This window comes from Xenopus laevis, chromosome 8S (genome assembly GCF_017654675.1).
Source record: "Xenopus laevis strain J_2021 chromosome 8S, Xenopus_laevis_v10.1, whole genome shotgun sequence".
Lineage (NCBI taxonomy): Eukaryota > Metazoa > Chordata > Amphibia > Anura > Pipidae > Xenopus > Xenopus laevis.
In genome coordinates, this window is record NC_054386.1 from 98,570,106 (window position 1) to 98,596,948 (window position 26,843).

The following is a 26,843-nucleotide window of genomic DNA, read 5'->3' on the forward strand; positions in this document are numbered from 1 at the left end:
CTAGAGACCTATTTATAAGGCAGTGTGCAGTTGATTGCAGAGACAGACAGAGAGATCTGCTGGACCAAACTTGTGCAGAGAAGCTGTAGGGAGAGGTACACACAGGACCTTCACTACTTTGGTTACTGAATCATCTCAGGATATGTCTGTCCCTACTACCTGCCTGCGAGTCAGGATACTGTGCCTTCCCTTTCTCATCCTCAGCATATCCCATGTCACAGTTAGAGGTGAGTGCATTCCCAAAAATGCAGAATCTGCCAGCAAATATCAACCATTTTTATCTCTTTAACACATGATTCATTTTCTGTTTGCAATGACCTCTCTCTCCATACTAACAATTGCAGGTGCTGTTATCTCTGTTTTAGCACCTGTATGATTGCAAGCTTCTGAGCTCAGGGCTCTCTATTCCATTTGTATCAGTTTTGCATTTATTGGTAGTTTTTTTTCCCAACTCATGGTAAATATTAATATAATTACATTGTGTAATGCATGCCCTACTCTATTTAGATAGAAGTTAAATGTCTCTAGGTCATTGCCAGCCAAATTATTTTATTCATTTCTTGACTTTGTGTTGAAACCACTAGCAAGAGCAGCCCCCTTAGCTCAAAACAAGGTTACAGATATATAGAAACATTGGGGTAACAGTCACCCTGCTATAGTTCCAGGGGTACCCAGGGTACAAATAAACACTCACCCCAAATCTCCCCCTAACTGACCTTCAGACTGGACCCCCTTAGCTCATAACAAGGTTACAGATATATAGAAACATTGGGGTGTCACCCTGCTATAGTGCCAGGGGTACCCAGGGTACAAATAAGCACTCACCCCAAATCTCCCCCTAACTGACCTTCAGACTGGGCCCCCTTAGCTCATAACAAGGTTACAGATATATAGAAACATTGGGGTGTCACCCTGCTATAGTTCCAGGTGTACCCAGGGTACAAATAAAGACTCACCCCAAATCTCCCCCTAACTGACCTTCAGGCTGGGCCCCCTTAGCTCATAACAAGGTTACAGATATATAGAAACATTGGGGTATCAGTCACCCTGCTATAGTTCCAGGGGTACCCAGGACACAAATAAGCACTTACCCCAAATCTCCCCCTAACTGGCCTTCAGACTGGGCCCCCTTAGCTCATAACAAGGTTACAGATATATAGAAACATTGGGGTAACAGTCACCCTGCTATAGTTACAGGGGTACCCAGGGCACAAATAAACACTCACCCCAAATCTCCCCCTAACTGACCTTCAGGTTGGGCCCCCTTAGCTCATAACAAGGTTACAGATATATAGAAACATTGGGGTGTCACCCTGCTATAGTTACAGGGGTACCCAGGGTACAAATAATCACTCACCCCAAATCTCCCCCTAACTGACCTTCAGACTGGGCCCCCTTAGCTCATAACAAGGTTACAGATATATAGAAACATTGGGGTAACAGTCACCCTGCTATAGTTCCCGGGGTACCCAGGGCACAAATAAATAGCCAACCCCATTTCTTACCATAACTGGCTAATTTAACCTTCAAGTTTTAAAATCAGGAGATTCACAGTTTAGAATTGGCTCTATGTTTTCTGTTAAATATATACATTAATAAGTGACATGCACATACACAGAAATATAGTAACTGGATTAACCTGGACAATAACTTATATATATAAATCAAGTTATTGTCCAGGTAAATTCAGTTACTTTGAAAGTAGAACAACAACAACAAAAAAAAACTTTTTAATTTTGGGCAAATAATTACTTGTACTATTTCTTGAAGAAGATCGAGAAATGCTAAGCTTGCCATACCATTTCTTTAACCCTTTCCATGGCACAGGTCTTCGATCTAACAAACAGTACAGCATAGATCCAACAGAAATCCAGAGCCACAGAATCAGCTCTACAGATCAAATTCAATTCAGATTTAAATTCTACAGATTGTGAAAGGTTAAAACATTATGAGAAAATATACAAGGGAGTCAAGGGGTGATACTGGCCATTTTACCATATTTTTGTTTGTGAGTTGTGCTTTAAGACTGTTCTCTGCAGCCAGTGGCGCATGGATATACAGCCAGAACATTCCCTACTTCTGACCTTAATGATAGTGTTGCCTGAGCCATGAGTGCACCAGCAGGGTACAAGAGATTACCATTTAATTAAGTGAAAGGGCAATTGCCATTATTTTGCCACCTGCAGATGGCAAAATGCCAGTGGGAATAACTCTTATGTGTCATTGCTGTTAGGGTCCAAAGTAGGCTAATTTCAGGTTTTCTGGACCAGAATTTTCAGACTACAGCAGCAAACTCCTAAAATCTCCATTTGTGTCAGATATTTGATAGTCTGTTTACTTCAATGTGATGTGGAATAACACCTCCTACTGCCAGCGGAGGTGGTAAAGCAATAAAGTTGGCCATACACAAAGAAATCCGTTCTCTGGCGACATCGACAAACGAGCGGATCTTTCCCCAATATGCCCACCAACGGCAGGGCTATATTGGGGTTACAACGACGGGTCTTCCTGATCAATATCTGGCAACGATATCGACCGGTGATCGGAGCCCATTGCTCCTCGGGATTACAATGAGGAGCAATGGGCTCCGATGGGTTGGTCACCGGAAACAATTAAACCTTCCCGATCGACAGTGCCGGGCCAAGAAGGCCGGCTGCCCTAGGCAACCCAGCGCCTACTCCGCCCCCCCCACCATTTGTGCATGCGCCGAGGATGCGATGCGCAAGTGCGCATACGCCGAGGAGGCGCAAGTGTGCATGCGCCAAGGAAGCGCATGCGTCAGGGGTGCACAAGTGCGCATGCGCAGGGGAGCGGAAAACTGCTACCACTCCTTCTGGAAATAGGGGAAGGCGTCAGAAGAGGTAAGTGCCCTCTACCTTTGCGCCCTAGGCACGTGCCTCTTCTGCCTACCCCTAGTTCCGGCCCTGCCGATCAATATCGTGGCCAGATATCAATCGGGAAGACCCATCGGAAGCCACATACAAGGGCAGATAAATTGCCGTATTGGTCTAAAGCGGTGCTGTCCAATTTATATGGTACAGAGGGCCTACATGGCCCGCGGGCCACCAGTTGGACAGCCCTGGTCTAAAGGACCGATATTAGCAACTTTATCTGCCAATGTATGGCTACCTTTAGAAACAATGTGCCTGGGATTTACTGTTTACAGGAGTGTGTGTAGTAGTAAACTATTACAGAAATTAGATTCAAATCTGTCACCCCCCCCCCCTCAACCAAACTACCCCAAGAAAGTTATTCTGGCTACGTAGAATTTTACTTTACTTAATATAACAAGGATTAATGTCTCGGCTTGGAATTCCTAGAAAAGTTAAATGAATTAAAGGGCCGGGAGAATGTTTCTTTTTAATCACAGCGCAGGGTGCTCATTTGGCTGCAGATCCACACTCTGTGCTCTGTTTAAAAAAAAAAAGCCCTTTTGTTTTGTGTGGGAAAATTCAGGGTTGGAAAGAAGCCTTTTTTCTACTAAGTCGCAATCTAAATAAAAGAGAGAGGGAGGTTTATCTTTTCTGGGTTACATTGTCCCCTTCCCGTTGTAATTAGCTAAAAGTGATTTTCCAGTGGAATAATTGGATAGGTAACTATTTGCGGAATTAGTGGTTTGGACGCAAGGGGGAAGGGGGTCAGGGAAGAAGAGAATCCCAGGGAGATGGGGTTATTTCTATAAATAATGGTGGTGGGATCTTGGTTAACTAACTAAGCTACATTTTAAGGCCCGCTGTTAACCATACATATATTGAAGGTGCTTATTGGTTTTGGTGACTGGTCCCCCCAGCAGCCACTGGGTCTGCTTCCTTGATAATTACACCCCTGAATGGGGGGATGGATAATTCCCCTCCTCTTTAATAAGAAATCTCACAAAGCTGCGTTTGTCTGGAGAATCTCCTTCAATGCATTTTCTGTTCTTTCTGCCATACAGTTACTTACCCTTTGTCCCGCCATTAGTACCAGTTAACCAGGACCGAGTCACTTCTCAACCAGCGGGGGTCGATAGGTCAAGAATCACTTGTTTTTCTTTCTACCCCACCAGCAAAACAGAAATGCAAGTTTATCATTAATATAATGGATACACTCACAGATTTCATGGCGCTGGAGTGTAGCCTGAGTAAACGTGTTTTTCCGTGTCTGGAGCCGAAATAAATACAGGGCATTGCAAAGCCAAAAGTAATTAGGCCTAAACTGAACTCCCTGTTTTAAAATAAGCTTTCCCTTTAAGTTCTAGAAATATTTAACATTTTGACGCCAATTTATTAGAGAGATTTCAATAACGTCAAAATATGGGGCCCCTTAGTTCATAGAAATGGGGTTAAAAAAAGGGCAAAGTGATGGAAAAATGTCCCTGAAGATGTATAGCGTGTAGCCGGTATGTACATGAAGCCAAAGGAACCAGACATATTGTTTTCTAGCTCACCGTGTCACTTGACATCTGTTCTGCTTCACACATAGGAAGCCATTTTGTTTGATGCAAGCCACTTGTTGTCGGGGAAAAAAGGCGGGAAAGGATGGAGTATCAGGAAAATGGCTGCCACTACCATGTCAAGGAGAAATGATACAGATATTAAACATAAGGCAATGATGTCATTTGTTTTTTCTTTGTTTTTCAGGTTCGGGCTGGACCTATACAGGTAATATTCTGTTTATATTGATTCTACACACAAGCCCGAAGTCATTGCATCCTATTATTCCCTTTACAAAATATACTGAAATACGAAATAGGCAAAGGGATGAGTATAACCTTTGACTGTTTAGCTTTATGCAGACAGTAGAGTAGACTGATACCATATGACTTACCTCAGCAAAGACAAGCGATTGTTTAGTAAATGATGTAGAAAGTAATATTCTGAGACAATTTGCAATTGGTCTTCTTTTTTTTTTAAAAAAAAAAATTATTTGTGGTTTTTGAGTTATTTAACTTTTTATTCAGCAGCTTTCCAGTTTGTAATTTGAGCAATCGGGTTGCTAGGGTCTAAATGACCCTAGCAACCATGCACTGATTTTAATAATAGACTGGAATAGGAAGAGGAGAGGTTCCATAGAAAGTCGAGCAATAAAACAATAACAATATATTTGTGGCCTTACGGCGCATTTGATTTTAGATGGGGTCAGTGACCCCCATTTGATAGCTGGAAAGAGTCAGAAGAAGGCGAATAATTCAAAAACAAGTAAAAGTGAATTAGCTATTCTATAACTTATAGAAAATGTATTAAAATCCGAATTTATCTGATTTTTTTAAAATAAAAAAGTCCAGCCAAACTAAAATCCACGATTTGACCTTATTTATTGTTAAAAAAGCACGATTCAATCGGTTTGGGGAAAAACTCGATAAAATCGAGTGAAGAATCAGAAAACATTTTCGGATTTTTCTCCGGAATCACTCTATTTTTTCAGGGTTCTTCCTGAAAAGCCAGAATTTTTCGGAAATTTGCCCGAAAAGCCTAAAATAGTCGGATTTTGGGGCTAATTCCAGCGCAGACTAAAGAAACTTCTATATAGGATAGGGACCTCCTCCACTGACAACCTCGGCAGGTCTGAGATGGCGGATTTTCGGATGCAGCCTCGGGTATAATACATCTTGAACAATTCAAGGTTTTTTTTCCCACTTTTTATAAGCAGGGTGGCTTTATTGTTTAGAAACCTAGCTCTATAGATTCACGGAGCCCCCTTGAGTGCCCCATTGAGTGCCCCATTGAAGGCATGACCCCTTCACCCTCTGTAAACACAGAAAGCTGTAGGTCCCAGCAAAATATACTGAAATACGAAATAGGCAAGGGAATGAGTATAACTTTTGACTGTTTTGCTTTATGCAGACAGTAGAGTAGGCTGATACCATATGACTTACCTCAGCAAAAACAAGCGATTGTTATTTAACAATGAGGTAGAAAGTGATATTCTGAGACAATTTGCAATTGGTCTTCTTTTTTTAAAAAAAAATATTATTTGTGGTTTTTGAGTTATTTAACTTTTTATTCAGCAGTTTTCCAGTTTGTAATTTCAGCAATCGGGTTGAAACCTAGCTCTATAGATTCACGGAGCCCCCTTGAGTGCCCCATTGAAGGCATGACCCCTTCACCCTCTGTAAACACAGAAAGCTGTAGGTCCCAGCACCTCTCACTGTGATTCATCAATGTCAGGAGTTCCCTGTTTATTTATTTTTTATACAGGGGGATGATAGAGGGGTGATATAAAAGGATCGTAGCACTAGGCCCAGCTGTATCATTACATAAGAACCTGCCTGTCTCTGAATGGGAAAAGACTAGATGAGGCTATTCAGGCGGAAGGCCCAGCTTTGTACTTTGGGGATTGCAAGCAAATTATCACTGTGAAAAAAGGGACTCATTGAAATGCAAATGTTATATTTCTAGTGCATATATTTCTATAGTGCATGAAAGAGGCCATTTTGGGTGAGAGCGAGACTAAGCTAGAATCATTGCCCAGTTTAAAGACATACTGGTATCCAGGAGGGAAAAATAACACTCAAATAGAACATCTAATATTTAATTAGAAATAAGCATGGAAAAAAAGATGTATTTTTGAAAACACATTCCAATGGCTGGAAAGAAATAAAACATGAAAGGAGCCATTTTGGGTGAGAGCGAGACTGAGCTAGAATCACGTGACTGGAAGTATGCAGGCAGTAAAACAGCTTTTATTATTTCACAATTAAAGAATAGCACATATCTTTATTTTTTGCACCATACATGATGTTTTCAGTCAAGAAAGGAACATTTTTGATGTCAGTGATAGCATCCATTTAACCCTTTACCTGCTGCTCCTACTTGATCTTGCTATAAAGTATGTAGCCAGACAACATGCAGCGTTGATCAAAGAAGACGTCGGAATTGTAAAAGTCAGATCCATAACTGTCCTCTAGATTTTCAATATCTACGGCATGTTAAAGGAATGATGTCATTGCACAGTCTTTAGCGAGGTTGCCGCTTACTCTAATGCACTTGGTTATAAATCATGTGGAGGTTTTTAATAATAATACTAGTAATAATTAGGGATGCACTGAATCCACTATTTGGGATTCGGCTGAATCCTCGAATCCTTTGTGAAAGATTTGGCCGAATACCGAACTGACAGGCCCGGATTTGTGGCCTGGGCCTAGTGCGGCGAAATTTCAGGGGCAGCAGAATTTCAGGGGCGGCATGCCAACCTGCGAGCATCAAAATATGAGCACTGGAGACTGGGGCGTGGGAGATTTGAAAATATCCAGCGTGTCTCCAGTGCAGTTCTATATTTGCATGTGCGCACGAGCGCATGTATAGAAAGTGGACGGAGAGGGGAAGGGGAGGAGATGGGGAGGGGAAGTGGAAGGGAGGAGAAGGAAAGGGGAAGGAGAGGAGATGGGATGGGGAAGTGGAAGAGAGGAAAAGGAGAGGGGAAGGGGAGGAGATGGGGAGTGGAAGTGGAAGGGGGGAGAAGGAGATGGGATGGGGAGTGGAAGTGGAAGGGAGGAGAAGGAGAGGGGAAGGGGAGGAGATGGGGAGGGGAAGTGGAAGGGAGGAGAAGGAGAGGGGAAGGGGAGGAGATAGGGAGGAGAAGGAGAGGGGAAGGGGAGGATATGGGGAGGGGAAATGGAAGGGAGGAGAAGGAGAGGGGAAGGGGAGGAGATGGGGAGGGGAAGGGGAGGAGAAGGAGACTGAGAAATGGAGGGTAGGAGAAGGAGACCGGGGAGAGGACAGGGAGGAGAGGCAGCAGGGGGGCCTAGGCTTAGGGGCCCTGGGAATTTGCATATGCAAATTAGGGATGGGAAAGGAAAAAGTGTGATGAAAAGTCATGTGATTTCCTTCCCCGCCCCTAATTTACATATGCAAATTAGGATTCATTTCAGCCAGACACAAGGATTCGGCTGAATCCTGGATTCGGTGCATCCCTAATAATAATAATCATGTTTGGTCACAGGTCACCACGGGCAGGAGAACTGGACAGCATCGTACCCTGACTGTGGAGGGACTGCCCAATCACCAATCAATATCCGCACTAGCAATGTATCTTATGATGAGACTTTGCCACCCATAGAACCGGAAGGATACAACACCCCGGGGGACCAGCCTTTCACGCTGACCAACAATGGCCATTCCGGTAGGAACACCCAGCATGCAGTTCACCAGCATGTTGATTTTGCTTTCTCTACATCTGAGAACAGAGTCCAACTCATAGCCTTCCAGATATTGTTATGTATTGCAGCCTTGTTGTCCTCTAGTAGAGACAGGAATTTCAATTTAAAGGGCTGAACTTGATGGACGTGTGTCTTTTTTTCCAGTAACAATGTCCCTGTGTTAACGTTGGGTGCAATCCCTAGGTGCCTCATTTCCTTTAATTATAAATCTATTGTCTCTAGAGTTCATGGGTTCCTCTATTGTTTCTAGAGCCATAAAGTAAAAGTGTTCTGTTAGTGCTTGTGTGTATGTCCTGAATAAGGGGCCCCAGTGGAAGAAACAGAAACACAAATGGGCTCATTTACAATCAGCAGGTGCAAAACAGTGGCCAATTCCCACCCCATACCTGCACCCCACCACCTGCTTGTTTCACACCACCTGCCACAATGGGGCTGTGTACTTAGGACCTGCTCTATGAATTTCCATTGTATCCAAAGTGCCTAAGAAAACTCCCCTTTAATGATCATTCCATGGAATCAGTGGCCTGTGCAGGAGTGAATGTACAAACCAAAACTGCCTGCACCTTGTGTTCTCTTTTTTATTCTTACAGGACTGTGTTACAGGACATTTGTTTGGCCTTTATTATATACAGTGAAACCTCAATTTTACATCCCCTGATTTTAAGTTTTCCTTGATTTTACATAATACATTTCCCTGATTTTACATTTTCCTGGATTTTATACCATTTTTTTCTGGTCCCCTGAAAAATTTCGTTTTTTTTGTAATGTTTCTATTCTTCTTACTCCCCGCCTGTAAATAAATAAAAAAAACATCCAGATTCCATACTGTACCTTGAAGTGTGCTGCACTCTTCTGCCTATATAAAGTAAATAAACTTTTCTGGAACTACAACCTCCAACATTCCATTATTTAAACCCCATATAGATTTAGGGCCTTATTTATCAAAATCCGAATTCTTCTGACTATTTTAATTAAAAAAGTCAGACCAAACTAGAATCCACGACTGGATCTTATATATTAAAAAAGCACAATTTAATCGGATCGGGGACAAACATGAAAATTTTTTACATATATGATTTTATCAGAGTTTTTTCCTGAATCGCTAGATTTTTTCAGGCTTTTTCCTGAATAGCCTGATTTTTTTCTGTTTCTTGCCCATAAAGTCGGAGATTTTCAGGCTAATTCCAGCACAGACCACAGAAACTTCCAAATAGGATAGAGACCTCTCCCATTGACTTATACTGTATACAACCTTGGTAAATCTGAGATGCCGGATTTTCAGATTATGACTTTTTCCATCCTCGGGGTATAATAAATCTCTAATTTTGGGTGAGAAAACATTCTGCTAACTTGTATCTGCTTTAAAACCCAGGGATGAAATATTGCCTGCACCTATATAACTTCCTGCTCTGAACTGTGCTCAGGCTCTTGCTCAGGAAGTCAGAAAGTCCTAAAGAAATGGCTTCCCCCCTAGATACATATAATACATGATCTATTCATTCTGTAAAGCTTTTCTGTTTAGGTGACAGATCTATGGAATCTGCTGACTTGGGCAGTAGGAGAAACTATGTGTTGTTGGGAGGGGTAGAATGGGATTAGTAAGATCTGAGTTCCAGGAACTCTTAGGTACACCCTTGAATCAGAAGACTATACAGCTAGAGGGGTCACCATAAAGTTAGCAGAACAATGTGGATACAGTAAACGAGTGAAATGTTGGTCCTTCATGTCTTTGGAAGAGGATGACGATGATTTGTTGGCTGAAGGCCTCAGAGAGAGAGACTGCTACAAAAGTGCTGGTTCCATGGAAACAATGGTCACTAAATGGAACATGCAAAGACCACATGATGTTAAAAAAACAAGGGGGTGCAGTATGTGTAATGTAGAGTTAACCCTGAGAATCATGGAAAGTCCTCCCTTCTGATAAGAGGCTACAATTAGCAATAAAAACATGTGATTCTCCTTTTTCTTTTATAATCTATTGGCGAGACATAAAAAGAGAAGCGATCGAGGCAGAAAGGTCCCAGACAGTTCAGAGAGGTCTAATGGGGATGGGGGGTGCAGGGAATGATTACAGTCCAGACTCCCCCATTACAGGAGCTGCCACTGCAAATTCCACATGCCATTTGCCAAAGCCTTATATCAACGTACAGCATGAAAATATATTTTGCAGTTACTGTGTGCCTACAAATGAATCATCTGGCTCTAGTTAAAATGCTACATGTTTAATAGATTGCCTTAAGGCTTCTTATGAAGTCAGATTGCAAGCTTTTCTGTCCAGATTCCATACTGTACCTTGAAGTGTGCCGCACTCGTCTGCCTAAATAAAGTCCAACTTTTCTGGAACTGCAACCTCCAACATTCCATGATTTATACCCCATATAGATTTAGGGCCTTATTTATCAAAATCTGAATTCTTCCAACTATTTTAATTAAAAAAGTCTGACCAAACTAGAATCCAAGATTGGACCTTATATATTATTTAAAAAGCACAATTTAATTGGATAGGGGACAAATATGAAAAAATCTAGCGAAAATTAGAATCGTATAATTTTATCAGAGTTTATTCCTGAATCGCTCGATTTTTTCAGGCTTTTTCCTCAATAGCCTGAATTTTTTCAGATTTTTGCCCGAAAAGTCAGAAATAGTCGGATTTTCGGCCTTATTCCAGCACAGGCCACACAAACTTCCAAATAGAATAGAGGCCTCTCCCATTGACTTATATACAGACTTGGTAAGTCTGAGATGCCTGATTTTCGGGTTCTGACTGTTTCCATCCTCGGGGTATCACATATTAAATGGGAAGTTAAATAATGGGGGTCTTAGTCTGGAAGCAATGGAATCAAAGTTCTGGAATCTCATGCTTGGAATCAGCTAATTGTTTTAATGTGGATTATTTTCCAGCTGAACTCTCTCTGCCCTCCACCATGGAGCTACGAGGGCTTCCAAGCACATTCAAGGCTGCTCAGCTCCATTTGCACTGGGGCAGCACAGATAAGCAGGCAGGGTCTGAGCATCGACTCAATGGGGAGGAGTTCCCTGCAGAGGTAAGTCCTTTCTTAATGCCATTGTGGTGTGGGCGATTGGCATAAGAGAAGTCATTACTTTGGTATGTGCTGTCATATTACAGGCAGGGTGGTTGAGACAAAATCACCACCAAGTGCCAGGGCCAGAACTATGGGCAGGGAGGAGAGGTATGTGCCTAGGGTACAATTGCATGGGAGTTGCAGTTCTGAGATGGCATAATGGCTGACTAGCAGGGGGCAGTAAGTGAGAAACTGGCAGAGAGGTGGAGAGGGCAGGTGATGCGTTGGCGGGGCACTATATCCTTGGGCATTGGTGATATGTGGGCTGGTTGGGATTGGGCATGTTAGGGTAAGGCGCAGTTAGGCTTTTTGACTATAATATACTAAAATAGGCTTACCGGCCAGGGAATGCTTGGTGCTGGGGCCATTGACATCAGGGGGCAAGAAAAATATCAGTAAATTTGTAAAACTGGCCCTGCCCTTGACTGGCGGTTCAAGTCTGGTCCCAAAGAGGAACCTTTAGTAGCACATTAACCACATTGTTATGCCATGGTCTTTGCTAAGTTCATGCTACAGTTGAGATCACATGCCAAGGCCCGTGACATGTTCATGTTACAGTTAAGATCCCACGCCAAGACCTGTGTCATGTTCATGTTACAGTTAAGATCCCACGCCAAGACCTGTGCCAAGTTCATGTTACAGTTAAGATCCCATGGTCTTTGCTAAGTTCATGTTACAGTTAAGATTCCATGCCAAGGCCCGTGACATGTTCATGTTACAGTTAAGATCCCATGCCAAGGCCCGTGCCAAGTTTATGCTACATTTGAAATCCCATGCAAAGACCCGTGCCATGTTCATGTTACAGTTAAGATCCCATGCCAAGGCCCGTGCCATGTTCATGTTACAGTTAAGATCCCATGCCAAAGCCTGTGCCAAGTTCATGTTACAGTTAAGATCCCATGCCAAGACCCGTGCCATGTTCATGTTACAGTTAAGATCCCCTGCCAAGACCCGTGCCATGTTCAAGTTACAGTTAAAATCCTATGCCAAGGCCCTGCTAATTTTATATAAAGGGATTTAGCTGAGAATTCCACGGGACCAAAACAAACTGCAGGACAGATTTATTTGCCAGGATCATGCAGGGAAGCTCCCGCTGGCCGGGAGGGATTTGTTCCAGTCCACAGCCTGTGCCCCTTACAAAACAAAGGACTCATTAATGGCTGAACCAGCCGAGTCAGCAAAATTCTCTCCACAGTCCCATGTGCAACCCAAATAACGGGATTATCCTGCTGTTACTCGTCTGCTCATAATTTGACCGTAGCTGTGATGTAATAGTGTTTAGATTTACTCATGCACAATTATGTAGTATCTCTGCCCGCAGCATCAGCCGTTAGACCTCTAGATTGTAAGCTCTTGTGGACAGCATCTTAACTGTACATCTTGTGTAACAGCTCAGAGCTGTGAGACTGTATTTGTGGCATTATGTATATAGCAGAGATGTTCATCTTCAGGCCTGGATCCTGGAGACAAGATCACTTATGGGTGCAAACACTTGCCCTTTTGTGTTTATTCCAAAAGCACTTGCGCCGGGGGTTTGGCTGTGTCTGCACCTAATGCCAGATTGAAAATCCACATGATGAGCTAACTGGGAGATGGGTATTGGGATGTTTTAAAGTAAAATACGATTGCTATTGATGTAGTATTCTATGCACCCTAGGTTCTGACTCCTGAAGCAGCACAGCAGACGCTGACTAACAGAGCTGGAGGTGAACCGACTCCTGCTACTTTGCTTCAGGAGTCAGAGCTTGTTGTTGGTCTCTCCTATCAGTCACCGGCTGTAGAGCTTCTGCACATTCCAGTCCCCCACAGAGCCCACCATAAGATCTGTAATTATATGTGCCTGGATTCCATACTTCATGTACATTTTTATGGTGCTAGGCTTCCCTGTCTCCTCATATATACTGTATATATATATATATATACACATACACTCCCTGCATACTTTGCCTTATCTTTGTTGCAATCCACATGCTGTATTAAACCTATAGCAGAACAGATGTGGGATAATGCAACAGGGTACGGGTGTATCTGCTTTCCTTCCCTGATAGCAGAGCTGTCATCTGGGGGGTTTGTTTGGAGTTCAAAATCCTACATTTCAAATCTTAGGATTAGGTTTTAAAGGGCAACTTTACATTCAAATTTGTATTTTCATTGAGAATAGACTGTATAGAGATTTTGTGCTTTTTACCCCATGGAGGGACTAGTGACTGACTGACTGTGTTAGCCTTACTTAAGTTGCCATAGGCATGTCAAAGCCTTCACTATCACCTCCCATAGCCCCCTATTGTGTTGTTTTCACAAAGGAGAATGGGGCCTTGGAGTGTATCTCCTTGGCAAATGGGAATAAGAAAGATCTGATGGGAATTGTCCTTGGCTGGGGCCCACTAGGATCAGGACCCACCAGGTGATGCTCTGGTGCTCTAGCAGGCCAGTCCGAACCTCGTAGGTACACCCCTTATAGGTGGAGTTCATGAAGGCTTGTCTAACTAACACTAATGAATTTACTACTACAAATGGGATGGAGATATTATACACTGTATTTATCCTGCCGTGTGTTCTGGGGTATTATACATGGAATGGGCACTGTATTTATCCTGCTGTGTGTTCTGGGGTATTATACATGGAATTGGCCCTGTATTTATCTGCTGTGTGTTCTGGGTATTATACATGGAATTGGCACTGTATTTATCTGCTGTGTGTTCTGGGGTATTATACATGGAATTGGCACTGTATTTATCTGCTGTGTGTTCTGGGGTATTATACATGGAATTGGCACTGTATTTATCCTGCTGTGTGTTCTGGGGTATTATACATGGAATTGGCCCTGTATTTATCTGCTGTGAGTTCTGGGGTATTATACATGGAATTGGTCCTGTATTTATCTGCTGTGGGTTCTGGGGTATTATACATGGAATTGGCACTGTATTTATTCTGCTGTGGGTTCTGTGATATTTTACATGAAATTGGCACTGTATTTATTGTGCCATGTATTCTCTGGTATTTATACATGGAATTGGTACTTTATCTATTCTGCTGTGTAGTCTGGGGTATTATACATGGAATTGGCACTGTATTTATCCTGCTGTGTGTTCTGGGGTATTATAAATGGAATTGGCCCTGTATTTATCTGCTGTGGGTTTTGGGGTATTATAAATGGAATTGGCACTGTATTTATCTGCTGTGTGTTCTGTGATATTTTACATGAAATTGGCACTGTATTTATTTTGATGTGTATTCTCTGGTATTTATATATGGAATTGGTACTGTATCTATTCTGCTGTGTAGTCTGGGGTATTATATATGAAATTGCCATCATATTTATCCTGCTGTGGGTTCTGGGGTATTATACATGGAACTGGCACAGTATTTATCCTGGTATGTGTTCTTGGGCACATTAGTCTTAATTATATTCATATCTTTTACCCTCAGCTGCATATTGTCCATTACAATGCTGACAAGTACACAGATATCAATGAAGCCAAGAGCAAGCCAGATGGACTGGCGGTGCTGGGAGTATTTTTCGAGGTGAGAGATGGGACACATTCTTCTAATTTGCTGGGAATTTGCTAAGCGCTTTAACAGGGTCCTTGGATGCACATTTAGGAAACAGAGTGCAGGCACTGGGGGGGACATTTCTGTTTATGCAGCTGAAGATATATCAGTACTGGGGAAAGTAATGTCCCAGAACACTCTCTCTATGCTTGGCTGCTGCTACACAGCTTAAAAAACACACAGAAGAAGGAAACTATTAAAAATGCATATGCATAATGTTAAAGTCCTAATTTCTTCCCATGGTTTGGGCACTGATATGATTGTTTTTTTTACATTTCAGATAGGGGCGACGGATAATCCATCTTATGCTAATATATTGCGCCAACTGGATAACATCAGATACGCAGGTGAGAAATCACATGAAGAATATCAGGCAGTTGTGCTGAACAGCAGTGCAGTTAGAGAACACTGAGGGGCAAATTTACCTAGGGTCGAATATCGAGGGTTAATTAACCCTCAATATTCGACTGCCGAATTGAAATCCTTCGACTTCGAATATCGAAGTCGAAGGATTTAGCGCAATTCGAAAGATTAAATCCTTCTAATCGAACGATTCGAAGGATTTTAATCCATCGATCGAAGGATTATCCTTCGATCAGAAAATTGTTAGGAAGCCTATGGGGACCTTCCCTATAGGCTAACATTGGCCTCGGTAGGTTTTAGGTGGCAAACTAGGGGGTCGAAGTATTTTTTAAAGAGACAGTACTTCGACTATCGAATGGTCGAATAGTCAAACGATTTTTAGTTCGAATCGTTCGATTCGAAGTCGAAGGTCGAAGTAGCCCATTCGATGGTCGCAGTAGCCAAAAAAAAACATTCGAAATCCAAACTATTTTTCCTCTATTCCTTCACTCGAACTAAGTAAATGGGCCCCCAAGTATATGTTTTAGCTGTGGAAGCCTTGGACCAACCACGTGCTGAGTATATGATCACTTTTGTCACAGGGCAAACTGTATCTGTTCCTTCATTCAACGTGCGCCACCTACTCCCTGAGAATTTGGAAGACTATTTCCGCTACACAGGGTCTCTGACCACCCCTCCCTGTTACCAGAGCGTGCTGTGGACTGTCTTCTACCATCCAGTGGAAATCTCCAGATCTCAGGTCAGTGGAAATGGCTTGATAACACATAAATCACATGTGGATTGTCAGGGGTCTGAAACTGGACATTGATGGTGCCCAGCAGTAAAAATGATACACCCCATGCCATTATATTGGTAGGAGAGAGAGGTAGGGAGATGATATATATATATATATATATATATATATATATATATATATATATATATATATATATATATATATATATAGCCTATGATTAAGTGTTTGTTAACACGAAACGCGTAAGGCTGTGGATACAATAAACTATTTTTCACTTTGAAAACCTTTGCCTGCTGGAAGTTTGCCTTACTGAGTGCCAGCTTCAAAGAATTTTCGGTTGTCCGCTCCCTATGCTGAGGGTTCAGGGCGGTGCACCTGGGCCACTTCCTAAATATGATGAGTTATTGTTCTACTAACTTGGAGACCCCTATCTCTTATATTCTCTTATATTCTCTCTCTCTCTCTCTCTCTCTCTCTCTCTCTCTCTCTCTCTCTCTCTCTATATATATAATGGCTCAAAAGAAGCTAGCACTCACAGGTCTTATGATGGAGAAAAGGTTTTTATTAAAGCAAAAAAAGACTAACGTTTCGGCTACTTTCTCAAAGGCTCACTTTGAGAAAGGCTAGGGACCTAGCCGAAACGTTAGTCTTTTTTTGCTTTAATAAAAACCTTTTCTCCATCATAAGACCTGTGAGTGCTAGCTTCTTTTGAGACATTGCACGTACTACTACAAAGCACTGCACCCAGGCACCCTATACTTATACATGTGATGTGCCGGCATCCTATGTTCTAGATATATAAATATATATATAGTAGAAAGATGGATCCGCACCTATTTTGTCATTTTTATCCTTGATAAAGGCCCCAAAAGGTGCCGAAACGTTGGGTATTCTGTGATGCACAATAAAAGATAGAAATTACACAATAATTGGTGTGCAGGTCTATCTTGCTACTGTATACTTACAATTGACCGAGCACCCTATGTTAACTTGGATACTTGGAACTGCTTTATATAGTGAAGAAAGTACCCCCTCTTATAAATTATAAGGATATTATAAGTATCGAGGAGTCTCATGACCATATAAAAGGCCGAAGGCCGAGTGTTTTTATACAGGTCATGGAACGCCGAGGTGACTTCTAATATCCTCATATTTTGTAACTGGGGGTACTTTATTTATTATAATACACAAATCTCAGTGAGTCATGTGACAGAAATGACATCAGAACTCACCGTTTATAACTGATGACATCAGAACTCACTGTTTATAAGGATATAATTTACAAGATAGACATGGCTTTTGTGTATTATATAGTGAATAGAGTACCCCCTCTTGTAAAATATAAGGATATTATAAGTTACCGAGGAGTTTCATGACCATATGACAGTCATGTGACAAAAATGACATCAGAACTCACCGTTTATAAGGATATCATTTACAAGATAAACATAGCTTTTGTGTATTATATATATATAATACACAAAAACCATGAATATCCTGTAAATTATATCCTTATCAACGGTGCTTAGTGATGTCATCGGTTATAATCAGAGCTTAGTGATGTCATTTCTGTCACATGACTCACTGAAACTTGTGTATTATAATAAATAAAATACCCCCTGCTGCAAAATATGAGGATATTAGAAGTCCTTCGGCCTCGTGCTTTTATATCGTTATGGGACTCCTCTGTGACTTATAGTTATAATAAAGTACCCCCTATTGTAAAATATAAGGATATTATAAGTCACAGAGGAGTTCCATGACCATATAAAAACACGAGGCCGAAGGACTTCCAATATCAGACCACTATATACAGTATATGAGAGAGACCGCCTAACTATTCTTATAACAATTTGGTTGGGGCTGGTGCACATCTGAGCACAAATGGGTGCAACCAAATGCATTGTGGGAGGAAGGGGGTGTTGCCTATAATATCCCCATTTTCCAATTCCAAATTGAGATCTGATTTTTGGCCATAGGGACAAAGTGTGAAAGTGTCTGGATGCCGGGGGTGCATGGGATGTGACTGCGCCAAAGCCCATTGACTCCAGGGGCCCCATGTGAACAACTTATTCTTTCCTATAAGAAAACGTTAATATAAAGTGGCTGTTGCAGGCCACAGAGGGGTTAAGGGATACAAGAAGCGACTGGGATTACAAATTTGGTGATGGTGGTGGTATAAAGCGCTACTTGGGTACAGTCGGTGGGACTACTATGGGTCCAGCCCCAATGAACAGACTATTGGGGGGCCCCATTCTAGTAAACTCTAAAGGGAATCCTTACAGCTGATGTGCAATAAACCAATCCTTTCATGGCTCATTAGTAGGAAGAAAGGCAGGTCCCACTATCATTGTTGGCCCCTTCCCAACAATGTAAAGGAAAACATTCTGAGCACCGGGAGAATCGAGTGGCCGACTAATAAATCTGCGAGTGTGAGTCAGCGTCTCCCAGCAGCATAAGAGGCTCAATGTCAGCGCCGTGTGTTTATTTGGATTCTCCGATGCCTAATAAAAATGCTGTAGGCGAAGTAGTCCATCCACTGTCATCGTTTATACTCCCTTCTGCCAGAATAGCATAACATGTTTAGCAGGTTAAAGGACAACTATACCCCTCAAACAATGTAGGTCTCTATAAAAAGATCTTGCATAAAACAGTTCATGTGTAAAACCCTGCTTCATGTAAATAAACACTTTTCATAATAATATACCTTTTTAGTAGTATGTGCCATTGGGTAATCATAAATAGAAAATTGCCATTTTAAAATATAAGGGCCGTCCCCTGGGATTGTAGGATTCACGATGCACACAAACATACTATACATGTTAGGTCACATGAGCCAATTAACAGACAGAGTTCTGTCTTTTGCTTCCACACTTCTTCCTGTTACAGTTAGAGCTGCAGTATTTCTGGTCAGGTGATCTCTTCCTGTTACAGTTAGAGCTGCAGTATTTCTGGTCAGGTGATCTCTTCCTGTTACAGTTAGAGCTGCAGTATTTCTGGTCAGGTGATCTCTTCCTGTTACAGTTAGAGCTGCAGTATTTCTGGTCAGGTGATCTCTTCCTGTTACAGTTAGAGCTGCAGTATTTCTGGTCAGGTGATCTCTTCCTGTTACAGTTAGAGCTGCAGTATTTCTGGTCAGGTGATCTTTTCCTGTTACAGTTAGAGCTGCAGTATTTCTGGTCAGATGATCTCTTACTGTTACAGTTAGAGCTGCAGTATTTCTGGTCAAGTGATCTCTTCCTGTTACAGTTAGAGCTGCAGTATTTCTGGCCAGGTGATCTCTGAGGCAGCACACAAACCATCACAAAATGGTGGTTCAAGGCAAGAGGTAAAAGGACAATATTTACTTAAATATATATTCCAGTTTGGTAAGATTCTTTAATATGCCACTAAATATGATATAAACCACGGTCCCCAACCTTTTTTGGCCCAGGGACCGGTGTAAAGGCAAAATTTTTTGCAAGGACTGCGGGGAAGGGGGGGGGGGTTGTCAGGGGGTTGGGAGGGGTCTGGGGGGCCAACAGCAGCTGCACATCCAATTTGGCGTGCCATTGTCCAATTTGGTGTGCTACGTTTATTGCAGGCTTGGCTTGGCTGCACAGTTCAGGAATGTCTTTGGCCTTTCGTTTGGGGACCCCTGATATGAACTGTTGTTTAAATATTAATTTTGGGGATAAAGTTTTTCTTTAAAAGATCAGTAACATCAACATTTCGTTAAAAAAATTGTTCATATACTATGAAAAAAACCCACCAACACATATTAAACTTTCATATCGCAAAGTCTTTATTTAGAAATAACTTACCGAAACTCCGCTTGCGCTCCTCTTCAGAAAAGGCGATGGGGTGATCCATCGTGCGGCGCTCGATTTCTCCTCCCTGCTTTCCTTATAGGAGATAGCCAGGAAGGAGAAATCGAGCTCCGCATGATGGATCGTCACCCTGTCGCCTTTTCTGAAGAGGAGCGCAAGCAGAGTTTTGGTAAGTTATTTTATTCCAAGATATTAAGGGATACATGTACTGTTAATGTGAATGAATTTTGTTCCAACAGCGCCACCTGCTGGTCAGTTTCCCACCAGTCTGACCACCAAGTAGTCAAGGAAGTTGTCAGGAGAGAGAAAGAGGCTGCTCTGATGTTCTTCTGCTTAGGAAAAAAAAATTAGAAACCTTTCTCAAATCTTTCCTAAGCAGAAGAACATCAGAGCAGCCTCTTTCTCTCTCCTGACAACTTCCTTGACTACTTGGTGGTCAGACTGGTGGGAAACTGACCAGCAGGTGGCGCTGTTGTAACAAAATTCATTCACATTAACAGCACATGAAACTGACCAGCAGGTGGTGCTGTTGTAACAAAATTCATTCCTATTAACAGTACATGTATCCCATAATATCTTGGAATGAAAATAAAATAAATAATGAATTTACATTACAAAAGTGCTTAGAATAGCCCCCTCATCAATTTTACCAAACTGCCGCTTCATCTTGGCCAACAGACGCCACTTTTCTCCCTGTGCAGTGATCAGCACATTTCTGCAGCTGCCCATTGTAATCACATTCTGCTCATGTCTGTCCATGTTTGTGCTTATGTCCCCAGCTGGAGAAACTGCAGACAATCCTCTACTCTACAGAGCAAGGAGTCACCCCAGAGGAGCTGGGAAACAATGTCCGAGAAGCCCAGCCCCTTAATAGCAGGACAGTGTATTCTTCCTTCCACATACGTAAGTATCCAATCACATCCATGCTCTTTACTCCTCCTAATGCCTGTACGAGATGCAGTTTGTCACTTATCTCCCTGGGTACAAATGCAGACCACATAGTCATGTGGCAGTGACTGTATATATATTGCATGGCTGCATAAAAACCGGTGAGGTCTGTGGTATGCATTTTAATGAAGTGATAACCCATGGAATGGATGAATTAGAAACCCAACTCTTGCTTGTGTCTTGTCTTGTTATTTGTCTATTAATTATACACTCTCACATATTCTCTTTTATTTTTACCATTTGCAGCTTCAACCTTTGCTACAGGTATGTATCATTGCTCTTATGTAACTGCTACTTGTCACTTTGATTTGTGACTACTGTAAATGATAAGGATATTAGAAGTCACTGAGGGGTTGTTCTGTGACCATATAAAGGCACAAGGCTGCAGGCTGAGTTATACAGGGAACTCTGAGTATCACTCATGTATTATAAGGGATAATGTACCCCCTACTGTAAATGATAAGGATATTAGAAGTCACTGAGGGGTTGTTCTGTGACCATATAAAGACACAAGGCTGCAGGCTGAGTTATACAGGGAACTCTGAGTAGCACTCATGTATTATAAGGGATAATGTACCCCCTACTGTAAATGATAAGGATATTAGAAGTCACTGAGGGGTTGTTCTGTGACCATATAAAGGCACAAGGCTGCAGGCTGAGTTATACAGGGAACTCTGAGTATCACATGTATTATAAGGGATAATGTACCCCCTACTGTAAATGATAAGGATATTAGAAGTCACTGAGGGGTTGTTCTGTGACCATATAAAGACACAAGGCTGCAGGCTGAGTTATACAGGGAACTCTGAGTATCACTCGTGTATTATAAGGGATAATGTACCCCCTACTGTAAATGATAAGGATATTAGAAGCCTCTGAGAGGTTGTTCTGTGACCATATAAAGGCAGGGAACTAATTATTACTGCTGTATGATATCATTAATTCCTATGAATATTATGCACTTACACTGTTGTTAATATGCAGTGAGAAACCTGTAGATATGAGCAGGACACTAAATCCTCCTTCCTTTGACACTACAGGGACCGTGGGGAACATCCTAGCCATCATCTTCGGGATATTCCTGGGAATTGTTGTCATTGGCTTCGTTCTCTATTGTATCTACAGAAAGACACGGTAAGACCTTCACCAAACAGCCCATCGTTGTAACAAAGCTCATCTGCTGGACTGTGACCCCAAAAATCGCCACCACCCACCCAATATGTACAGTGGTGTGAAAAACTATTTGCCCCCTTCCTGATTTCTTATTCTTTTGCATGTTTGTCACACTTAAATGTTTCTGCTCATCAAAAACCGTTAACTATTAGTCAAAGATAACATAATTGAACACAAAATGCAGTTTTTAAATGAAGGTTTACGTTATTAAGGGAGAAAAAAAACTCCAAATCTACATGGGCCTGTGTGAAAAAGTGATTGCCCCCCTTGTTAAAAAATAACTTAACTGTGGTTTATCACACCTGAGTTCAATTTCAAAGGTTATAAAGCCATTTCTAAAGCTTTGGGACTCCAGCGAAACCACAGTGAGAGCCATTATCCACAAATGGCAAAAACATGGAACAGTGGTGAACCTTCCCAGGAGTGGCCGGCCGACCAAAATGACCCCAAGAGCGCAGAGACAACTCATCCGAGAGGCCACAAAAGACCCCAGGACAACATCTAAAGAACTGCAGGCCTCACTTGCCTCAATTAAGGTCAGTGTTCACGACTCCACCATAAGAAAGAGACTGGGCAAAAACGGCCTGCATGGCACATTTCCAAGGCGCAAACCACTTTTAAGCAAAAAGAACATTAAGGCTCGTCTCAATTTTGCTAAAAAACATCTCAATGATTGCCAAGACTTTTGGGAAAATACCTTGTGGACCGAGGAGACAAAAGTTGAACTTTTTGGAAGGTGCGCGTCCCGTTACATCTGGCGTAAAAGTAACACAGCATTTCAGAAAAAGAACATCATACCAACAGTAAAATATGGTGGTGGTAGTGTGATGGTCTGGGCTTGTTTTGCTGCTTCAGGACCTGGAAGACTTGCTGTGATAGATGGAACCATGAATTCTACTGTCTACCAAAAAATCCTGAAGGAGAATGTCCGGCCATCTGTTCGTCAACTCAAGCTGAAGCGATCTTGGGTGCTGCAGCAGGACAATGAGCCAAAACACACCAGCAAATCCACCTCTGAATGGCTGAAGAAAAACAAAATGAAGACTTTGGAGTGGCCTAGTCAAAGTCCTGACCTGAATCCTATTGAGATGTTGTGGCATGACCTTAAAAAGGCGCTTCATGCTAGAAAACCCTCAAATAAAGCTGAATTACAACAATTCTGCAAAGATGAGTGGGCCAAAATTCCTCCAGAGCGCTGTAAAAGACTCGTTGCAAGTTATCGCAAACACTTGATTGCAGTTATTGCTGCTAAGGGTGGCCCAACCAGTTATTAGGTTCAGGGGGCAATTACTTTTTCACACAGGTTTGGATTTCTTTTCTCCCTAAATAATAAAAACCCTCATTTAAAAACTGCATTTTGTGTTTACTTGTGTTATCTTTGACTAATAGTTAAATGTGTTTGATGATCAGAAATATTTTGTGTGACAAACATGCAAAAGAATAAGAAATCAGGAAGGGGGCAAATAGTTTTTCACACCACTGTATCCTCTGATCTACTCTATATACTGTATCTATATAACTTCACTCCTCTTGGCTGCAGTCTATGTCCTTTATACTCTGTGGGATGGTAAAGCCACTCTGCCCTGTTCATCCATTTATTCTCATGCTCGTTATTAGCAGCCAATCACAGCTGAGCCTGTCTGGGCTCCACCCTCCTCTTCCTTTACTCACAATTCCAAGCATAACCCCTGTATAAAAGATGACACCAAGATCTTTTGGCCAGTGGTTTAGTTTTATAGCCGTGTGCCTGCTCGCCCCACCCCTTTTGTGATGTCATCAGCAGGGCGGGGCTATAAAAGGAACTCGGAAGTCGGGTTTGGGTCGGGTTTCACCCAACCCACACATCACTAGTATAATGCACGAGAGCCATGAATACGACATCCTGTCAAATACTGTATATAGTGAAGTACCCCCTATTGTAAAATATAAGGATATTATAAGTCACCAAGGAGTTCATGACCATATTAAAGCACAAGGCCGAAGGTCATGGAACTCCAAGGTGACTTCTAGGGGCAGATTTATCAAGGGTCCAATTTCAAATTTGAAAAACTTCAAATGAAGTCAAAGTTTTAAGTTTTCGATCGAATACGTCCGTATTCACCCGATTTCGAATCGGAGTAATATCGCTTTCGGTCGAATTCGAATCTAAGATTTTCACAAAAAAACGTTGATTTTGAAAAACTTCGAAATTTGAATTCAAAAAGACCAACCGAAATTAAGTCAAACTTTTTGATCAAATAAGTCTGTACGATTCCCATTCGGGCACATACGAAGTAATAGCGCATTCGATCGAATTCGAATCTAAGTTTTTCCCCAAAAATACTTAGAATTTTCAAAGTCCACCAATTGACTCCAAGGAGGTCCCCCATAGGCTAAAACAGCAATTAGGCAGGTTTTTAGATGGCGAATGGTCGATATTACACAAAAAAATAGCTAGAAATTTGATTTTTTTTAAATTCGAAAAACTACCTCAACCTTTGATAAATCTGCCCCCTGATTTCCTTATATTTTCCAACAAGGGGCACTTTATTATAATCCAAAAAAAAAAAATGTGACAAAAATGACATCACTACTCACAGTTTATAACCGATGACATCACTAGTGACCATTTATAAGGATATAATTTACAGGATATTCATGGCTTTTGTGTATTCTATCCTTATAAACGCGGCTTAGTGATGTCATTTGTGTCGCATGACTCATTGAAACTTGTGTAATAATAATAATAATAAAAAAAAAAAAAGTAACTCCAAACCGAGTTCCATGACCTGGAACGTAGACCACGACCTGGAGGAACTCCACTGTGACTTCCAATATCCTTATAATTACAGTTGGGGGTACATTATTCCATATGTAGCACCTGCATCGCAACCCAAAAGAATAACACTCTATTTCGTTTTGTACCTTCTCAGGAAAGATACGTCAGGGGCACCACATGATAAATGTTCAAAGTCACAGACATCCCCCACTGAGGTGAGGACCATCTAGACTGGCTAATGCAAGATGGCGGCCGGCAAACTAAGAATGTACATAATTGGGTCACTGGGAAAGGACTTTTTAAGCCTGACCAACATGACTGGCCTTAATGTCAAGGCTCTATCAATGAAGATGGACCTTACCGCTCTTGACCATAATCTCCAGGGATCTACAGCTATTGAGGTCCTCAGAAACGTTTCTTACTCCATCTTGTTATATTCTTATATTAATGTAAAGTGAAATCTAAATTACTATTATAGATTTAGTGCTGTTGCCGTAGTAACAACATGCCTTGCACTCCCTCTACCTCTAGAGTAACTAATAATGCTGTGACTTGGATACGTAATATGGAACTAAATTCCTGAAGGGGAGGACACGTTACCCTCTGACCCTTTAAAGGGAGCTGTCGCTAAATGAAGTTCATACAAATCTATCGGAGCTGCCATATTGCTGTATAACGACACTCCCTTGTCTTCCAATCGATGTTCATTTGCTTGTGTGCCAATTGGCTGGTCAATAAATACGATTGATGATTAATTAGAGTAGCCCCACGTTAATCCCCAGAAATCTCAATGTAGATAATTGCTTAGCTAGAATTTCCCTTTAATTAAAGGGATTGTTCCCCAATGGGGACCTGCAATAAGCACAGCTGTGATATAGACTTCTTGATCAATATTTGATAAAAAAGGGGACCCCAAATCTGCTTTTGTTGACCTGCAACTCCCTGCTTTATTCTCAATAAATGCTGTGAGTTGCAGTTTAACAACCACGGTAGGGTCCCAGGTCTGTTTGTATTAGAAGGTATTTTTATATTCTTTGATGCCGTGATTGATACGCACCCTTGATATTTTGTAGACCTATTAAATACACAACATGCCAATGGGAAGCTTTATGTCTCCTTGTCGTCTGTGTCTGTAACCCCCGCTCATTGGAATCTCCCAATGTACAATGGGTGGGGCTTCCACAGTTTCTTAGGAAAACAATATGGTGGCCACCAAATACTCCCTCCAACCACTCAGATTATTGCTTGGAAACACTTGCTGCAAAAGGATTAAGTAGGGATTGCAGCTACAATTTAAAAAGAGTGTGGGGGCTCATTCCCACTTTTATTGGTTCACTACAAGGGATCCTAGGAAAATAGCGGTTGAATGTACCCACATTGAGGGGCAGATTTATCAAAGGTCGAAGTGAAAATTAGTATTAAAAAAAAATTAGAATTAGAATAGTCTAAATTCAATTTGAATTTTGAAATTTATCATGTACTGTCTCTTTAAAAATTCGGCTTCGGCCATTCGCCATATAAAACCTGCCAAATTGCTGTTTTAGCCTATGGGGGACCTCCTAGAACATATTTGGAGTCAATTGATGGACTTTGAAAAATCTAAGTTTTTTTTTTGGGAAAAACTGAATTGTACAATATGAATTTGATCAAAAATAGACCTATTCGGCCAAAAAACAAACCAAAAACGTTTGATTTAATTTCATTTGGTCTTCTTGAATTCAAAGTTTTTCAAATTCAACCCTTCTTCTGCTTAGGAAAGATTTGAGAAAGGTTTCTAATTTTATTCCTAAACAACATCAGAGCAGCCTCTTTCTCTCTCCTGACAACTTCCTTGACTACTTGGTGGTCAGACTGGTGGGAAACTGACCAGCAGGTGGCGCTGTTGTAACTAAATTCATTCATATTAACAGTACATGTATCCCTTAATATCTTGGAATGAAAAAAGAATAAATAATGAATGTAAATTACAAAAGTGCTTAGAATAGCCCCCTCATCAATTTTACATTCACTTATTTTAAAGGTTTACTTATCCTTTAATCACCCCCAATTAAATTTGACTTTTCTTGTCCTTTAATTGCCTAAGGACATGTCTATGGTTCTGTACTGGCTCAGTGGGAAGCTGCAGATCCAAGATGGATCGAAACATCACTGACTTTGGGCAAGAATCATATAAATCCCTAAATGTTTAATTAAGGGGTCACCGTTTTTGCGGTGGCTGTGTTTCACTCCTTGTAATATAGTAAGTCAGGTTGAAAGAAAAAAAAAATACACATGTCCATCAAGT

The 26,843-nt window shown here is 41.5% G+C and overlaps 1 protein-coding gene across 1 annotated transcript; it reads left to right on the forward strand.

Annotated features, from left to right (window-relative positions):
• ca14.S (carbonic anhydrase 14 S homeolog) lies at positions 1-25,663 on the forward strand. The gene is made up of 11 exons (XM_018233495.2): positions 1-227; positions 4,620-4,640; positions 7,921-8,100; positions 11,039-11,181; positions 14,650-14,745; positions 15,053-15,119; positions 15,717-15,874; positions 20,460-20,583; positions 20,875-20,892; positions 21,669-21,762; positions 24,714-25,663. The coding sequence occupies exons 1-11, from the start codon at positions 143-145 to the stop codon at positions 24,787-24,789; spliced, it is 1,062 nt and encodes a 353-aa protein (XP_018088984.1). The 5' UTR covers positions 1-142; the 3' UTR covers positions 24,790-25,663.
• Positions 25,664-26,843: the final 1,180 nt, after the last annotated feature.